This window comes from Dasypus novemcinctus, chromosome 4 (assembly GCF_030445035.2).
Source record: "Dasypus novemcinctus isolate mDasNov1 chromosome 4, mDasNov1.1.hap2, whole genome shotgun sequence".
Lineage (NCBI taxonomy): Eukaryota > Metazoa > Chordata > Mammalia > Cingulata > Dasypodidae > Dasypus > Dasypus novemcinctus.
The window spans coordinates 81,555,044-81,572,588 of NC_080676.1; the positions used below are offsets into that span (position 1 = coordinate 81,555,044).

The 17,545-nt window shown below is 43.6% G+C and overlaps 1 protein-coding gene across 2 annotated transcripts in view; it reads left to right on the forward strand.

The window, feature by feature from the left end:
• The first annotated feature begins 2,251 nt into the window (after positions 1-2,251).
• Positions 2,252-17,545, forward strand: part of B4GALT4 (beta-1,4-galactosyltransferase 4) — a 31,302-nt gene continuing 16,008 nt past the window's right edge. Inside the window, exons 1-4 of one of the 2 annotated variants that reach the window (XM_058295784.1) lie at positions 2,301-2,354; positions 10,701-10,746; positions 12,843-13,245; positions 15,849-16,081. In XM_058295784.1, coding sequence (XP_058151767.1) covers positions 12,993-13,245; positions 15,849-16,081 — 486 coding nt within the window. In that variant the 5' untranslated portion in view covers positions 2,301-2,354; positions 10,701-10,746; positions 12,843-12,992. Of the gene's footprint in view, positions 2,355-10,700; positions 10,747-12,842; positions 13,246-15,848; positions 16,082-17,545 lie in introns of both variants that reach the window. The other variant, XM_004480791.4, reaches the window with a different exon arrangement.

Below are 17,545 nucleotides of genomic sequence, written 5' to 3' on the forward strand. Positions count from 1 at the left end.
ACGGTGGCTAAGCATTCTAAGAATGAGTGATTCTAGATATAGAAAATTGAAACTGCACTGGAATTGGCATAACATCTTTTCCACTATATATACTCTACTTGTCAAAGCAGTCAGACCAACCTAGATTTAAAGGCAGAGGAAATACACCTCCACTTCTCAATGAGAGGAATGTCAAAGAATTTTTGGCAAATTTTAATCTGCCACACTGTACATTTTCAAAATTTCCGATTGTTTCAATAATCTATAACAACCTTTCCCCCTCAATCCAGGACTGTGCATTGAATTTAGATGCCAAGTCTCCTTGGTCTCCTTTAATCTGAGTTACTTATTTTTCTTTGTCTTTATGACATTGATATATCAAAGTGTACAGACATTTTGTTTTGTAAAATGTTCCTTAATTTGGGCTTCTCTGTAACTCATGATTAAATTCCAATTATGCACTTTTGGGAGGAATACAATAAAGGTAATGTTATATCATTAGACCATCACTTCATGCATGATGCCAATTTGTATTAACTTTGAGTACTTGGTTAAGGCAATATCTGCCAGGTTTCTCCAATTTTCTTGGTTCTCTAGGTTCTTGGGTATGTTGCAGAATAACTTTAAATACATGCCAGTTCAGTTAGGCCAGTAGTTTATTAATAAAATGAGAGAAGAGAAATGGGAGAAAATAACAGATTAGGGTCCCAGGTAGAGGAAAAGGGCTAAAAGGGGGTAAAAAGAGCTGATCTACAGAAGAGTCCCTGTTACAGATTACAGATCCCCAGGTCTACTTGCATGCTAATCCGGGCAGGGAGGGAATGGGTGAAAACAAGGCAATTCAGTCTCTGTACCTGTTTTTTAAACCATTAATTACCCCTCTCCTTTTTCTTGGAGGGGGGAGAGGAGGAGGAGCCCCAGCTATTTACACTTTTGATTGGTTACCCCACCTATCAATTCCCCCTGGGGCCCCAATGGCAAGGCACCTTGAGAACATCCAGGGCTTTTTCTTGATCCTGTTCTGAATGGGGAATTCTCAAGAGGTTCTTCCAGCAGGCACCTTGTAGGGTCTTACCCTCAGGGAGGATTCTCAAGTCCACGTATTCCAGGCTGTGGTTTTCTGCCAAGTTTCAGATTCGTCTTCTCATTCCCTAACCTAGCAGGCCTCAAAGGTAACTTTTCCCCTTTGTAATTGGCAAGTAATCCCTAGGGCCATTTTTTCCCCCTTTAAAAAAATTCATATATATAACTCTTCTGTACTGTGTCACACAATTCCAATATTTGGTATTTGCCCTCGGGGGTGTAAATCTGTTAGGCATTAGTTCTGCTTAATATCACTCATGCTTAGCCCCCTAATGCTTGGTGTTTTTGTTTTTTTTAATTAACTTTTTTTTGGTGAACTGTGTGAATGCTATGCAATTAAATTGAGGCTATGTCTTCTACAAGGGATTTTCGTAGCTTCTTTACTGTTCTTCAGTGGCTTGGCTTGATGAGGGAGACTCAAGTTGGGTCTTCTTTTGCTCCAGAACACATTGGACCCGTGGACCATGTGTCATCAGCATAGCCCCAGGTCTCCCTTGTAGAGGTCAATGACCCAGCACTGGTTCTTCCCAGGGTTTGTTTTTTGGGTGGTGAGGGTGGCTGGAGTGGTTCTTGGAGAAATTTCCTCTACTTCACTGCATGCGCAGTGGGAGGGTGTCTGAGAATCTAGCTTGCTATGCTGCCTGCCTAAGCAGAACCCACCATGATTTTTCACTCAGATCTTTAGTTAAATATAATCCAGTCTTGGCTTTCTGTAATAATATCTTTGGAGAAATTAAGATTTTTCACAGTTCATTCATTTGAAATTCTGGACGGTCCTACGGAATGGGAAAAGCCAGGTAATTTGGCTATTATGCAGTTGAAAAAGCCAAAACCTGTCTGGGTTTGCAAGGCCAGTTTATTAACCTCTAAAGCCTCAGTCTCCTCTCTCTAAAATAGGAAGGATCTTATCGCCTTCCCAATGCTTCGCGAGCACCTACGGGGATGGAATTTGGGGAGTGACAAGTACCGAGCGCAGTATCCACACCAGGCTTTAAGATAAGCCAAAGGCCAAGTTGTCCAATCCTCCCTTTCCCCCGCAAGGAATCTCGCATCCAACTCACAGGTGCGGTCCTTCGGGGCCTATCACCCTCGGGAGGATAAAGGGGAAAACTGGGAGGCCCGCCCCAGGCCCGCGGCTGGGTCTCCTCCCTGGGCGGGCGGGAGGCGGGGCCGGCGCTCCGGGGCCGCCACTCAGGAGCCGCTTCCGGGGCGGCGGGGGTGGCAGGGGCGGGCTCGCCGCCGTCTACACCGCCTCCGGGCCCGAGGGCCGGGCTAGCGGCGGCGGCCTGCGGGTGAGTACGCTGGGCCGCTGCGCCCGCGCCCTGGGCGCGCGGGTCCGCGCCGAGCCCGCCGGCGGCGCCGTCTGGCTGGTTCCTGGCGCCGGGCCGGGTGGTCTCCGGCGCGGGGCAGGGGTCCTCGGCGCCCGGCGCTCTGCGGGGCGTGCTGCCCCGGCTGGAGGGGGCCGGGGCCGGGGGCCGGCGGGGTTACCAGGTGAGGATGCCCCCCGCGGCGCGGCCTCTGCTGGGGGCCAGGGTCCCCGGCGAGATGCTGCCAGGTAGGGAAGTATCCAGGCGGCGCCCCAGGGCCCTGCGTCCCGATTCTGGGGTGGCCCCAGCATCTCTCCCCCCGCCCCCCGCGGCGCGTCTGTCTGGAAAAGCCCCTTCCCCCGAGAGGCCCTGAGCCGAGCGCCGCCCGGGCCCGCGCGGAGGCGCCGCGGGCTCTGAGCTCGCCCCGGGAGGGCTGCTCAGCTCGAGTTTCAAAGCCCTTCGGGGACGCTGCCCTTCGTCGGGCTCTGCGGTCCCGTGTTTGGTTGATCGCTGTCCACCAGAGGTTCGCTCTTCCATTCTATCTGGTTCCTGACTCTTGCTTGAAAGAATTAGAAAAGCCCGGGATGATTGGGACTGAGGAAAGGCCTGTGGGTTGGTGAGCAGTTACCCACAGACCCGAAGGGCGGCCGGGCGTTCCGAAGTGGGTGACGCACGACGGGGGTGGTGAGGGGACAGGTAGACCTCTCCAGCCGGACGCTGACAGAAACAGGAAGATCGTAATTTGAGGCTTGAGGAAAGAGGTTTTTATTTTATTTTTTAAAGAAAGGTAAAGAAATGACACAGAATGTCCGGGCTTACCACATAGCGATCCTAGGATGGGATATTCAGTCCTGTTTGAGAAGGTGCGTTCTAGGCACCTGTGCTGGGAAGTACCGGAATGCCTCTCTCCAGGGAGAGATGATACCTGGTTCGACATAGTTTATCTTTTTGGAGTTTTATCGACTAGAGTAAGATTGGCCGTTATGGAGACTATAAACCACATGAAATTGCCAAATTTAGTTTTGATTGGATTAAAACAGCTGTTAAAGAGAAGTACTGAAGGGGGAAGGGTAAAACCAGCTCTATTAAGTTTTGTATGCTACTTGATGTATTTAGTATTGACTTTACTTTGAAAGAAGCTTTAGATTGCATAAATGTTAGATGGAAAATATAGGGGGATTCCCATATACCTCCCCTTCTCACGCTTCCCACATTAACATCTTTCATTAGTGTGGTACATTTGTTAAAACTGATGAACACATATTGAAACATTGCTACTAACCATGGTCTGTAATATGCATTATAGTTTACACTTTGCACAGTTTTATAGGTTTTGACAAAATGTATAATGGCCTGTATCTGTCATTGCAGTGCCATGTAGGACAATGACAAGGTCCCCCCAAATGCCTGGTGTTGTTACATCTCTCCTTCCCTCTCCCTCCCTACAAAACCTCTAGTGACCACTGTTTTTATATCAGTGTTACAAGTTTTTTCATTTCTAGAATAAGTCTTTTATAGTCCATAGTTGCATTTCCCCCTTATGTTTGTTCACTCCTCAATCTTGAGGATTTTGGGATGGTGATGCCCACTCTTCTTTCTGATTGAGACAGTTTAGTATTGATTTTAAACTGAGTAATAATAATGTGTTTTTTCCCTGATATGCATGCAAATGATTTGAGAACTGTCCATTTCTTCCGTATTTTATTCAGAATAGGAACATCCAAAGCAAGTCCATGGTGTCTTCTTTTTAAAGCCTTCAATGAACAGAAGTTCTTTCTTGTTGCATGTCTTTGAAATAGAAATTTCTGGGAGGTGAGCATAGGAATAGGAATTTCAAACAGGTCTCAGGATGCTTTGGCAGTGAAAATTACTAATAGCCTCTGAGGTTTTTCATTGAAATTGGTGCTTGTTGGGCCTATTTATAACAGGTTTTCTCAATGGTTATGTGAACAAACTGCCACCAATCCTATCATCTTTGTCCCGTAGTTTCAATATATTTTAAAGTTATGTTATCAGAAAGAAAAGTATTGCTTCCCATCATAAAACTCTACTTTAGAAAAATTTGAAGATATAGAAGAAACAAAAATTTCCCTAATCCTATAATGAAGAGATGACCACCTGTGATCGTTCTTGCATTTTATGTGTAAATGACATGCACACCCACATATATAGCCAAACTAAGATTGTATCCTATATACACTTTTATATTCTGGCTTTTTCACTTAACTATCGTGGACACATTCCCGTAAAGTTAAAAGTTTTAAGGGGAAGCGGATGTGGCTCAAGTAGTTGGGGACCCGCCTACCACACGGGAGGTCCTGGATTTAGTTTCCAGTGCTTCCTAAAGAAGACGAGCTAGACAGTGAACTGACCCAATGAGCTGACACAACAAGATAACACAATGAGACACAACAAGCAGGAAGCAGAGGTGGCTCAAGTGATTGGGTGCCTCCATCCCACATGGGAGGTCCCAGGTTTGGTTCCCAGTACCTCCTAAAAAGAAGAACAGACATAGAGAACAGACAACAAGCACAAACAACTGAAGTGGGGGAGAGAAATAAATAAAATAAATCTTTTAAAAAAAGTTTTAAGCATCATTCTTAAGGACAGCATATGTTCCATCATATGGATATACATAATTAATTAAATCAGTTCCTTATTGTTAACATTTTAATAATGGTGGGTTGAATACTGTGGTCTACCTCTATGATCTTTCCTTAGAATAGATTTCTACATGGTGGAGTCAGTTCTGTTTAGGGGTTCAGTGTGACCTGTGAACTGGAGGCCATAATGCATGAGCAAAGAATTTGTTACTCACAGGTACCAGGGAGAGAGGGGTATCATGAGGGGTCATGGGAAGCACGACCAGCATGGGTTGCTCAGCGAGCAGGTGGGGAGCATACAAGCAGAGCAGTAGGGACCCATGGGCTTGTTCCTTTATTGTGGTCTGGGTGTAGGTTAGTAGGTATCTTGCTGGAGTCAGTGGTTGGTTAGTTTAAAGCAAACACGAAAAAAGGGAGAAGGACTGATGGTCGGAGGGCAGTGGGGATGGTTAGCTTACCATTTGGGATCAGCTCTGGGTTTTGGGTTCAGTGAGTAGTTGAGCGCTGGGGCGTTTATGCCCCAGGGCTAGAAAGCTGCTAGAGCAAAGGTTAGTGCTAAGGCAAGTAACTTAGACAACCACAGAAGCCCAGGCAGCACACACAAAACTTTGGTAGTAGTAACGCAGTCAAGAACTATTCAAATGCATTTTAAAAATCTAATTTTCACATAGCTCTGTACTGCTTTTCGGCAGAAGGAAAATGAACATTTTTGAAGGATCTTTTGTGTTATAGGTCCATTCTCTTATTTCAGTGTTTCTCAAACCTCGGATTCATTTTCTTGAGTCCCGGGCCCAGCTGTTTTGACCCTTTATATTATCTCTGGAGTGGGGCCCAGGAACCTGCAGTTTAAAAAACTCCACTGTGTATTTGGTGTAGGCATTCTCGGAACTATACTTTGAGAAATGCTTTTTAAAATAAAAGAAAAAAATGGACTCATAAATTTAACTCACTTGCTCAAAGCCATTTGTGCTTCTGGTAGCCAGAATTTGAACTTGGCTCCTTCTGATTTCACACTGGGTTTTTTTTTTATTCCCTTACCTTAAGAATTCTTCAGACCTTTTCATTGATGCACCCCTAATGATTGCAGAAAGTGAGTTCCTGCCAGACCCCAGTGCAGGGTTCTCAGGTATAGCTGAAAGTAACACATAAGTACACAATGAACCTTCATTAAACCCTGCCCCTCCCCCCCTCAGAAATTCTTGTAACTTCTGTATTAAACTTAGTTACGTAAAATGTGTAACACAATTACTAACATTCCATTTCCTGACAATTCCTGCTGTAATGGGTGTTGTTAGGCTGTCTGGTTTAAGTGGTGATTCTGGCAGCTCTTCGCTGCAGTGGGCGTGAGTCATTCACACAGCGGCTGGTACTTTGTGGGTTCATCGATCAAGGGGCAGGTCAAGCAGCATCTCTTCCTGGAGTCACAGAGGAGAAGCACCGCTTCTGAATATTCAATAGCAGAGGGGTAGAAGGTAGTAGACATGACCGAGAGAAAGTGCCATTTATAAGAAATGAGGCCCACCATCCTTAGAGAAGTATTGGTGTTAATAAATGGAATGATGCTAGCATTGGGGTGAGCTGAGGAGAAGATGGAACTACACTTGTCATTTAAAAAAATGGTATAGTTCTCAATACTATAAAATAAACTCCGTGGGGATTGGGTGTAGCTCAGTGGTTGCGCCCATGCTTCCCATATATGAAGTCCCAGATTCAATCCTGGTACGTCCGAAAAAAAACAGAAACAAAAAACAACAACGACAAACTCCAGATCTTATTTGAATTTCTTTAATTTTCCTACCAGTGTTTTTTTTTTTTTAAGGGCCATGTACATGGAAAGCAGGTGCTCAATCACTGAGCTACACCCAGTCCCCACCAATGTCCTTTTTTTTTTCTCTTCCCATACTCTATCTGGGATCCTACGTTGCATTTAGTTTTCTACTTTCCTTAGTCACCTCTAGTCTGAAATAGTTGCTCAGTTTTTCTTTGTCTTTCTTGATTTGACCCATTTGAAGAGTACCAATCAGTTATTTTGTAGAATGTATCTGATGTTTTCTCGTGCTTGTGATGAGTTTACATCTTTGGCCTGGATAGCAGAGGTGTACCTTAATTCCCTTTATCTCCCCTGGTTGCCTAGCACTATGCCTAAAAACAGTAGGTGCCCAGAAAAGACAGTTGAATTGATGGGGAAACCAAAATTATGGAAACATGATCACTATGAACTAACTCTAGGGCAGACTTCTAGAAAGGAAAAAGGTGTATTAGTCTGTCAGAGAGGTGCTGATGCAAAGTAATAGAACTCCATGGGTTTTTTTTTTTTAAGATTTATATATTTCTCTCCCCTTCTTCCCTGTTGTCTGCTCTCTGTGTCCATTTGCTGTGTGTTTTTCTCCATCCACTTGCATTATCAGGCAGCACCAGGAAACTGAGTCTCTCTTTCGTTGTGTCATCTTGCTGTGTCAGCTCTCCTTGTGTGTGGTGCCGTTCCTGGGCAGGCTGTGCTTTTTTCACGCAGGTTGGCTCTCCTTGTGGGTGCATTCCTTGCACGTGGGGCACCCCTACACATGGGCACCCCTGCATGGCACAGCATTCCGTGAGCATGGCAGCACTGCTCATGGGCCAGCTTACCACGTCTGTCAGGAGGCCCTGGGGATCGAACCCTGGACCCCCCATGTGGTAGGGAGACACTATCAGTTGAGCCATGTCTGCTTCCCGTCATTGGGCTTGATAAAGGGTATTTGGGGTAGATACTTAAAGTCACAAGGCCCTAAAGAATCCAATTCAAGGTACCATAAGAGGTACTTTCTCCCTCAAACTCTGTTGCCATATGTTGATACAAGATGGCAAGCGATGTCTGAGGGTTCAGCTTTCCTCTTCCCTCTTAAGGCTCCCTGATTCCAGCTTCTTCCGATCTCAGCTGTAGGGTGGCATAAAGTTTGTCTCTGTCCCAGCAATGCTCTTTCCAGATTCACCTGCTCTGCTCTCTCCACAAGGCCAGCTGTAAATTATCAGGTCGAAGTCTTGGCTCTCTCCCTGGGGCTCCAGCATCAAAACTAAGCTTTGTCCTCTGCTGTGCCATTTTCTGTGTGAGGTGGGTACTCAGTATACTACTGATGTGGCAGAATCTTAATTTAATTTTAAGATTAAGTTAATCTTAAACCCTAATCAAGGGGGTGGGTACTCAGTGTACTACTGACTGTGGCCGAATCTTAATTTAATTTTAAGACTACGTTAATGTTAAGCCCTAATCTTAATTTAAGCAAGTAAAAGTGAACCCTCTGAATTTAATACAATCAAAGGGTATCATGCCCAGAGGAACATACCAATTTACAAACATAATCAATATTTCTTTTTGGAATTCATCAATAATATTAAATTGCCACAGGTGGTGAGTCTTGCCCTTAAATAATTTCTTTCACAGCAGTCACCTGCCCTTAAAAGAATTTTCTTTAAACACGAATGGGCGGGGTGGGGAGTGAAGCGGCTGTGGCTCAATCCACTGGGCTCCCATCTACCATATGGCAGGTCCTGGGTTCTCATAGCCAGGGCCTCCTTGTGAAGGCAGGCTTACCTGCGCCTGCGGAGAGCTGACACAGCAAGATGACACAAAAAGGGAGACAAGCAGACATAGAAGAATGCATAGTGAATGGACACAGCAGGCAGCAAGCAAGGCACAAGGGGGTGAAAATAAATAAATAAATAAAATCTTAAAAAAAAAAAAAGAATGAGGGTGCAGATGTAGCTCAAGTGGTTGAGAGCCTGCTTCCCATGTACAAGGTCCTGGGTTCAATCCCTGGTACCTCCTTAAAAAAAAATAATTATATGTATTTTTCCTGATTATAAAATATACCCTAGTTGAGAGAAAAATAGGAAATTACAGCAAAATAGGAAGTAAAAGTCATACACACAAATTCCAGAGATAATGTTTATCTTGGTTAACATTTTGATAACTTTTACACATGAATCATACTGGTAATCAGAGCCAGTGACTATTTGACTTGTTCCTGGAAATATACTAGGTGTGTTTGTGTACATGATCTCATTAAATTCTTAGAGCAATATTGCGAGATATGTATTTTTTGACCTTTTTATAGCTGGGAAACCAGAGAGGGGTTGTCTTGTCAGGTAGCTAATGAGCAGGCAGGAGAACTCTTGAACAGATGGAACAGTGTTATAAACCCTTCTTACCTCAGATGTTTACCAAGGACATCTCACACCTGAGCTTCCTTCTTGCTGGCTCCCTGTATAGCCAGCTTTGAGGAGGGCCCTAAGGCTTAGAAAAGGGGACGTGATTACTTCTATCTGGGTCTGACATTCTCTAGTAGGAAGGAATAAATACTAAGTAATACCTTAATAGTGGTTCCTTGCTTTTAGAATAAATTTCTTCTCTTTGGACATGTCTCCTGGGCTGCGGTTCAGCAATATTAGTTTATGATTATTCCCAGCTCTTGAGTAGATTTTTAAATCTAAAACTCAGTTCTCCCTCTGTATACAGAGGGAGCTAGATGAATACTCTCTAAGGTCCTTTTTGGTTCTAAAACTGTATTCATTTTATGCTCATAAGTCACTTCAGCCGGGCGATTTTCTCTTTCCTTTAAGGGGGCTATACTTCTGTAAATAGCTCTTAGGAAAGTAATATTCCCAGACTAAATTTTCGTAGATTGACATTTTAGCAAAAACATTGCCAATCCTAGCATTGACGCCTTCTGCTATTAAGTCTACAAGGGGTTGGTCCGATTGGCCCCAGGTGCCTGAAGACTTAGTGTCACCTGGATTGGTGAGAACAGGCTGTCAGGAGGGCATTTGGAGTACAGAATCCCAAAGAAAGGGACAGGAGGATGTGGAAAAGAGATAGTATACCAGCAAAGGGAGCCCTGCATATCTCAAGTGTTTGTGTTGGGTAGACGGAGACACCAAGGGGAATGAGGAACATCCATATAAAGAATGTGGCAGAGGTACAGGCTCCAGAGCAGACCACCTGGGCTCCGCCCCAGCTCTACCGTTTACTAGTTATATGGTCTTGGGCAAGTTACTCAGTCTCTTTAAACCTTAGTTTTCTCAGTTAAAAGATGAGGAGAATAATAATTACCTCACAGAGTCAAGATGAGAATTGAATGTGTTCATACTTGGGAAAGCCCTTAAACTCAGTAAATGCTCAAATATTTAAGTCACTATTCCTCCTGGTTTTTATTACTGTCTTCAGCATGGACATAGGCTATACTGTTTAATTGCTTCCTGGGTCAAGTATTTTCTTTTGTGGGCTGACCCAGGAACCTAACATCTTTTTATAACATTGTATCTAAAGAGAAAGGTTTCTAGGTTTGTCTCAAATTAACATAAAGCTAAATTTTTGGAATACTACCTTTCAGTAAGTATGAGGCCATCCATAAATTGGCTAAGGTTTTTCTTTTCTTTTCTTTTTTTTTTTTTACAGTTACTTAACCACCTTCTCATGTCTCATTAAAACAAAAAGATACCTTGTGTGTTAGTCAGCCAAGGGGGTGCTGATGAAAAGTACCAGAAATCTGTTGGCTTTTATAAAGGGTATTTATTTAGCGTAAAAGCTTACAGTAGCAAGGCCCTAAAGAGTCCAACTCAAGGTTACTTCCTTTCCAAACTCTGTTACTACATGTTGAAGCAGGTTGGTGGACATCTGTGAGGGTTCAGTCTTTATCTTCCCTCTTACTGCTCCTGGGGCTGGCTTCTTCTGATCTTGTTTCTTTGTTTCCAGGTTCAGCTGCTTTGGGCTCTTCCTAAGGTCAGCTGTAAACTATCAGGTAAATGGCTCATCTCTCTTGCCAGTGCCCCTGGCATGTCTACCGAGCTGTCTCCCTTCCTCTGTGTATCTGCTTCTGTGTAAGAGTGTGTTATCGGCCTGTCAAGGGGGCAGGGACTCAACCCTGCAGGCCTAATGACATCGTCTAGTCAAAGCCCTAATCTTGATTTAATCAAGTAAACAGAAAGCCTTTGAATTTAAATCAAAAGGTATCATGCCCACAGAAACAGTCCCATTTACAAACATAATATCTCTTTTTAGAATTCATAAATAATATCAAGCTGCCACACCTTGTTTACATTATTAAAGGACAGACTTACTTTAGAAAATAATTCTAAAAATAGGAAAAAAAAAACACTTAGCTAATCTTACACTCTTAATATAATTCATACTTAGTTTTAGACTCTTCTTTTATAGTGGTAATCCTAATACACAAATATAATTTATATTCTTTTTTTCACTTAAGTGTTTCCAAATTATTCTTTAGCATAGCAAATATTTTAGTCTCCATTTTATGCACTTAATTGAGGATATTTGTGGCCATACAAATTATCAGTGTCTGGCTTTTAGCATTTTTTCCTTTTTTTCTGATAACACATTATATATATGTGTGTGTGTGTGTTGTTGTTGTTTTTTTTTTTAGATTTATTTATTTATTTAATTCCCCCCCCCTCCCCTGGTTGTCTGTTCTTGGTGTCTATTTGCTGCGTGTTGTTTCTTTGTCCGCTTCTGTTGTCGTCAGCGGCATGGGAAGTGTGGGTGGTGGCATTTCTGGGCAGGCTGCTCTTTCTTTTTCACGCTGGGCGGCTCTCCTCACGGGCGCACTCCTTGCGCGTGGGGGCCACGGGCGGGGGACACCCTTGCGTGGCACGGCACTCCTTGCGCGCATCAGCGCTGCGCCTGGCCAGCTCCACACGGGTCAAGGAGGCCCGGGGTTTGAACCGCGGGCCTCCCATATGGTAGACGGACGCCCTAACCACTGGGCCAAAGTTCGTTTCCCTTTTTTTTTGAGGTACTGGGGGCTGGGAATTAAACTTGAGACCTTGTATGTGGGATGCTGGCACTCAACCACTGAGTCACATCGGCTCCTCTGAGTTGTTTTTTTCATTTGTTTGCTTGTTTGTTGGTTTTTAGGACATACCAGGGACTGAACCTGGGACTTCCCATGTAGAAGCAGGTGCTCAGTCACTTGAACCACATCCGTTTCCTGTTTTGTTTTTTTTCTTTTCTAGCTCTCATAGAGGAGAAGAGCTTTTGTCTTTCTCCTTTTTCCCTTATTATCTCTTTGGGTTGACATATGCTTCTGTAATAAGATCTTACATTTTGTTAACCACTTTTCTTTTTTTTTAATATTTTATTTATTTCTCCCCCTTCCCTCCATTGTCTGCTCTGTGTCTGCTTGTATTTTCACTAGGTGGTTCCAGGAACTGATTCTGGGACTTTCCAGAGTGGGAGCGAGGCGATCGTTCTCTTGTGCCACCTCAGCTTCCTGGTCTGCTAAGTCTCTTACTGACTCTCCTCTGTGTCTCTTTTTGTTGCTTCATCTTGCTGCATCAGCTCACCACGTTGGGAGGTACCTCCTGTGGGGGCAGCACTCCTGCAGGGGGTGGCATTCCTGCGTGGGCCGGCACTCCACATGGGCCAGCTTGCCCTCACCAGGAGGCCCTGGGCATTGAACCCTGGACCTCCTATATGGTAGATAGGAGCCAAATTGCTTGAGCCACATCCCCTTCCCTTGTTAACCGGCTTTAAGCTGTACCAGGAAGGGTAACTGAGGAGAGAATTGTTAGGGTCTGTTTTTAAGGCTGTGCCTAGCTCAACTTCTTTGTCTCCTGCTCTTTCTCCTACTGTACAACATCTGGAAATGAGTTCTCCTCTTGGATGATGGACAGCCAGGGCAGTAACCCCGAGAGAGGTTCCGTGATATAGATGGCTAGAATCTTCTACCTCTAAGTCTGATCTCTGAACTATAGGTTGGAGAACTTCCATTACTGTTAATCCAGGTCTGTTGGAGATAGATTTTCAGTTTTTGCTGAAGTGAGTCATTTCAGGATAGATTTCCATTGGAAACAGATGTCTTTTGTGATTGCCTTTTAGAGATTGTTGGAGCAGAACTACTGAGCCAAAGCAGGCCTTGCATCTTCAATTGCCATCGAGTTTGCAATCAGACTGGAAAAGTTGGACTTGAAGACGTTTCCCAGCCTGCAGTGAGGCAGTGAGATACACATAGCTCACATAATAAAAGACATGGGCTTCAACTTGACTTTCCACCTTTCCTACAAACTCCGATTGCTGTTGCTTTTTACCTTATGCCTGACGGTGGTTGGGTGGGTCACTAGTAGCTACTTTGGGGATCCTACTCAAGAGAGTCCTAAAACAAAGAAATTCTTAGCTTTTTTCAACAAGGCCACAGTTTTGGAAAAAGAAGAAATGGTGACTAATAGAGCATCTGTGCAAAAAGTGGAACTCAAAAACTGCCCTCATTTGTCTCCATACCTCAGTAAGTATTTGTTTTTCTTTTTTACATGCAATATGTAGACTTTTTATTTAAAATTAACATGTACAGAAAATCAGAAGTATATAGCTTTGTTAAGTTTCACAAAATGAAAATACCTCTGTAATCATATGTAAATTAAAAAAGGGAATATTACTAGAATCCTAGAAGCTCCCATGTGTCTGTCAGGCAGTAACCTCTCTTCAAGATTCTTTAACACCATACCTAAGATTTTCCTGTGTTTGAACTTTACATAATTGGAGAAATAATTTGTGTACTCTTTTGTGTCTGGCTTCTTGATTTTACCTTTCAATTTAAACTAACAGTAAAGCAGTTGTAGTGAATGCATTTCACTGCATGGAGAGAAAAAAAACCTCTGCACTGTTATTTTTCATACAGTTTGATTCTATAGAACATCAAAGTGCTTTAAGTATTCCAGACACTTCTCTAAGCCTTGACTCCTGTTGGTCCCTCTTTCTAGATTACCTTTTCTCAATCTGTGTCTGCATGGTGGAGTCCTGTTTATTCATCAGAAATCTAACTTTAGATGTCTCTTCTTCCAGAAAGGTTTCTGGCACTGCCCCAGTCAGAGTATATCTTGTGTTTGCCATTTGCCTGAGTGCCTGTCTTCTCTGCCTATTTGCTTGTGCGCTGCGTGGCTACTTGTATTAATATTTCTATTGTGGTCCTTATCCCAGTGTATTGTTCATATATTTGCTTTTCTTTCACAGGAGACAGTGAGTGGCTGGAGTCAGGGTGATCCTTTCCAGCTCTGCGAACTCCAGTGTCTCACACAGGGCTTGGTAGAGTTCGCGCTGCATGCACTAACTTTGCTCTCTGTGGGCTGGCCTTAGGCTCTTTGGAGGCTTGCTGGTCTTAGCTAAATAAAAAAACTAGAGATGCCATCTCCTAATTGAATTACAGTATTGTACTGTATTCCTATTGGCATGCTGTTTCAGTCATGGAAACCCCAAAACGTTATTCCTAATTGTGTGAGGGAAATTGTTCAGCTCACAAATTATGTAAGTTATATTAAAATAAGCTATTAAAATGAAAATCTGACTGTATTATCCCTTTCCTCAAAATCCTCACTGCATATATTTAAGAAATAATTCTACTCACAAAGGGTAGATGGACAATGACATAATACTGTGCAAATACCTGGACTAAAGGGGTAACATAAAGAGTGATGAATTAAGAAGGGCCATAGTCATGGTGGGCTGAAACTGGAGAAGATGTAGTGGGGGGTGGTGGAGAGACAGAGAGTCATTGGAAGCAAGTGCCAGAAGGTTAGGACACATGAAAAGCTAAGACAGGGTGAGCAATTTATTTCAGACATGTTGCATGAATTCTGTTTGGTGTGCAAGAACAGAGACACATAGGTTACCCCGGATGATGGGGTTTATTAAAAGGCTACTCAGGAAACCATGTCAGCAGCCATACCATCATCTCCCAGCAGCACTTCTAGTAGCTTGCCTTTCATGCAACTCTGTTTCTCCCTGCTTTTTTTTGAGGGCATTACTCACCCTAATGCATGCCCCTCAGGAGAGGTTCCTGTTGGTCCCTCTGACCAGGTGTTTGAAGTAGTTACTTACCCTCAGCACGGGTGGGCAGAGTCTTTCAGCCACTTCATGGATGCTGGAGCCTGGTCTAAGCAGCCGTGGCCAGGATAGGGGGCAGGTCACATGGAGCAAGGCACTGTGACTTATATTGAGAAAGGGCATGTGACCTCTTTGCTCAGAAGGAGACAGTGCAACTTACAAGCATGTTGATATTTTACAACCGGACCAATATAGGTGGGAGTTTTTTTTATGTTTTGATTTTTCTTAAAGCAAAACTCAGTTCTTTTATCAGAACTCCACTTCCTCTCTTACTAGTCACTACTTGCTGTTAATTCAGATGGCAAGAAGAGGGTTGTGACTTGAGCCTGAACTTTAAAACTCTCACACAGGATTAATTGTAGCTGGATGACCCTTGGGTTTCATCTAGCCAGACTGCTTCCACACTCACTGAGTAAATGCTCTGCTTGCTAGGGAAGGTATGTCATGGGGCAGAATGGGGAAATTGTCACAGGTGTTGTTCCACCGGGTTAAGGAGTAAGGGTGCTTTCTACTTCTTTCTACTGCTTTATCTTCAGGGAGCTAGGACAGCTCCCAAGAGCAGAGCGAAAGGGGTGGGGAAAAAGCCTTGTCCCTGGGCTTGGTTGCATCAACACCCTTTATTTTAAAGCATCTTGGAGAAGAAAAAGAAGATAGAGTAAAGGAAAATTTGAGGAGTTATTGTGTCTAGCCCTGTTCTCTGCTCTTCAGAGCCGCTTGATATCCCTGGGTCACGGAGGGAGTCTGCCTCTCCTATTTATGGGTGAAAACATAGAGCCAGAGTTGATTACACAACCACAAGGGAATGCTGTTATAGATCAGTTACTTGCTTTTGCAGCCAATTACCTTAGTCACACGGTTCCATGATTATAACTTAAAACTAAATGGAGCTTTAAAGTAGTCATAATAAAAGCAAACACTCATACAGTGCTCACTGTGTGCCAGGCAGTGTTCTAAGTGCTCTACATGTAGTAACTCATGGAAGTTTCTCAACAACTGTGTTTACTGTAGGAGGCCTGAGCAAGCTCAGTTTCAAACCAGACCTCACTCTGGAAGAAGTACAGGCAGAAAATCCCAATGTGGATGGGGGCCGGTATCACCCAGAAAAATGTAGGGCTTTGCAACGAGTCGCCATACTCATTCCACACCGGAACCGAGAGAAACACTTGCTATACCTGCTAGAACATCTGCATCCCTTCTTGCAGAGGCAGCAGCTGGAGTATGGCATCTACATCATCCATCAGGTGAGTGTGGGTGGGCCAGAACCCTGCCCTCCAGATCCTTTAGACATGACGATTTGTCTATCTTAGGTACAAGGAGCATCATCAGATGAGAGTTCTCTTACCTCATTTATCCTTGAAAAGAATAAAGAAAGTTCTTGTTCCAGCTTGTAGGGTAATGGGACCAAGTTCTGGGAAATTTTACTGGCCCTTAATTGAACCTCTGGAGAAAACATGTTCTTTGTTAACCCTTTCATGTTAGCCAGTGACTGCTGTTAAGATATTTCCCTGAGATTTCCTGGCCCCTTTATGTTTTCTTCTATACTTGTGATATACTACATAGTGAGATATTCGAATTTTTTTTCACTATTGAGTATAGCTATCCAATGGACATCTACAGAGAAGGATTTGAGTGAACACTGTGTATTGTTTGCCATGAGTTTTCTTGTAAAAGCCTATGACAGTTTTTGTCTTTCTGCTTGTAATTTTGGCACTATTTATTATGTAAAACTCATTATGTCTAATGTTCATTTTTCTGGATTCACTTATTTGTCTTCCAGGAGCATGACTAGTAGAAACGCAATATAACTGTAGGCTGCTTTTGAGTAGTTCAGCTCTAAGGTCAGTGGTGTGGGTGATTAAAAATGCCTCCATTTGGTTTTAAAATTTATTGAAAGAAAAGTAAGGCATCAGTTAAAAAACCCATGTCTAGCTTTTTATTTATTTAAATCCCCCCCTCCCCTGGTTGTCTGTTCTCTGTGTTCATTTGCTGCGTCTTGTTTCTTTGTCCGCTTTTGTTGTCGTCAGCAGCACGGGAAGTGTGGGCGGCGCCATTCCTGGGCAGGCTGCGCCCTCCCTTACGCTGGGCAGCTCTCCCTACAGGGTGCACCCCCTGCGCGTGGGGCTCGCCCACGCGGGGGACACCCCTGTGTGGCACGGCACTGCCCGCGCGCATCAGCACTGCGCGTGGGCCAGCTCCACACGGGTCAAGGAGGCCTGGGGTTCGAACCGCGGACCTCCCATGTGGTAGACGGACGCCCCAACCACTGGGCCAAGTCCGTTTCCCAAACATTCTTAAGAATACAGTGAAAATTATTAAGTCATACTTAATGGTGGTTATAACCAGTAATATTTGTTGTAGGTACAACTTTTGATAAATCAGATGATGCAGCTAACTCTACAGTATATACTTTATAACCACTGAGGCTCCTAAAAATCAATGTACATAGTAAATCTATGCCCATTTTTGAGGATTGGAAACAAAATTTAACAGTTATGTTGGCTTATAATTATTTTTGGTTTTAACACTGTTGGTCATAGCTGTGATTTATTTGATTTTGCATTCCACCTCAGGACAGCAATGCTCAAGGTATGACATTTTTATGAATAGAAAAATATGTCTCCTTGTGTTACTCTTTTCAGGAAGGCAATGTGACAGTTTCTGAGAGCTGCCTGAACTTTATGATAGACTGGTTATTGAACTGGAAT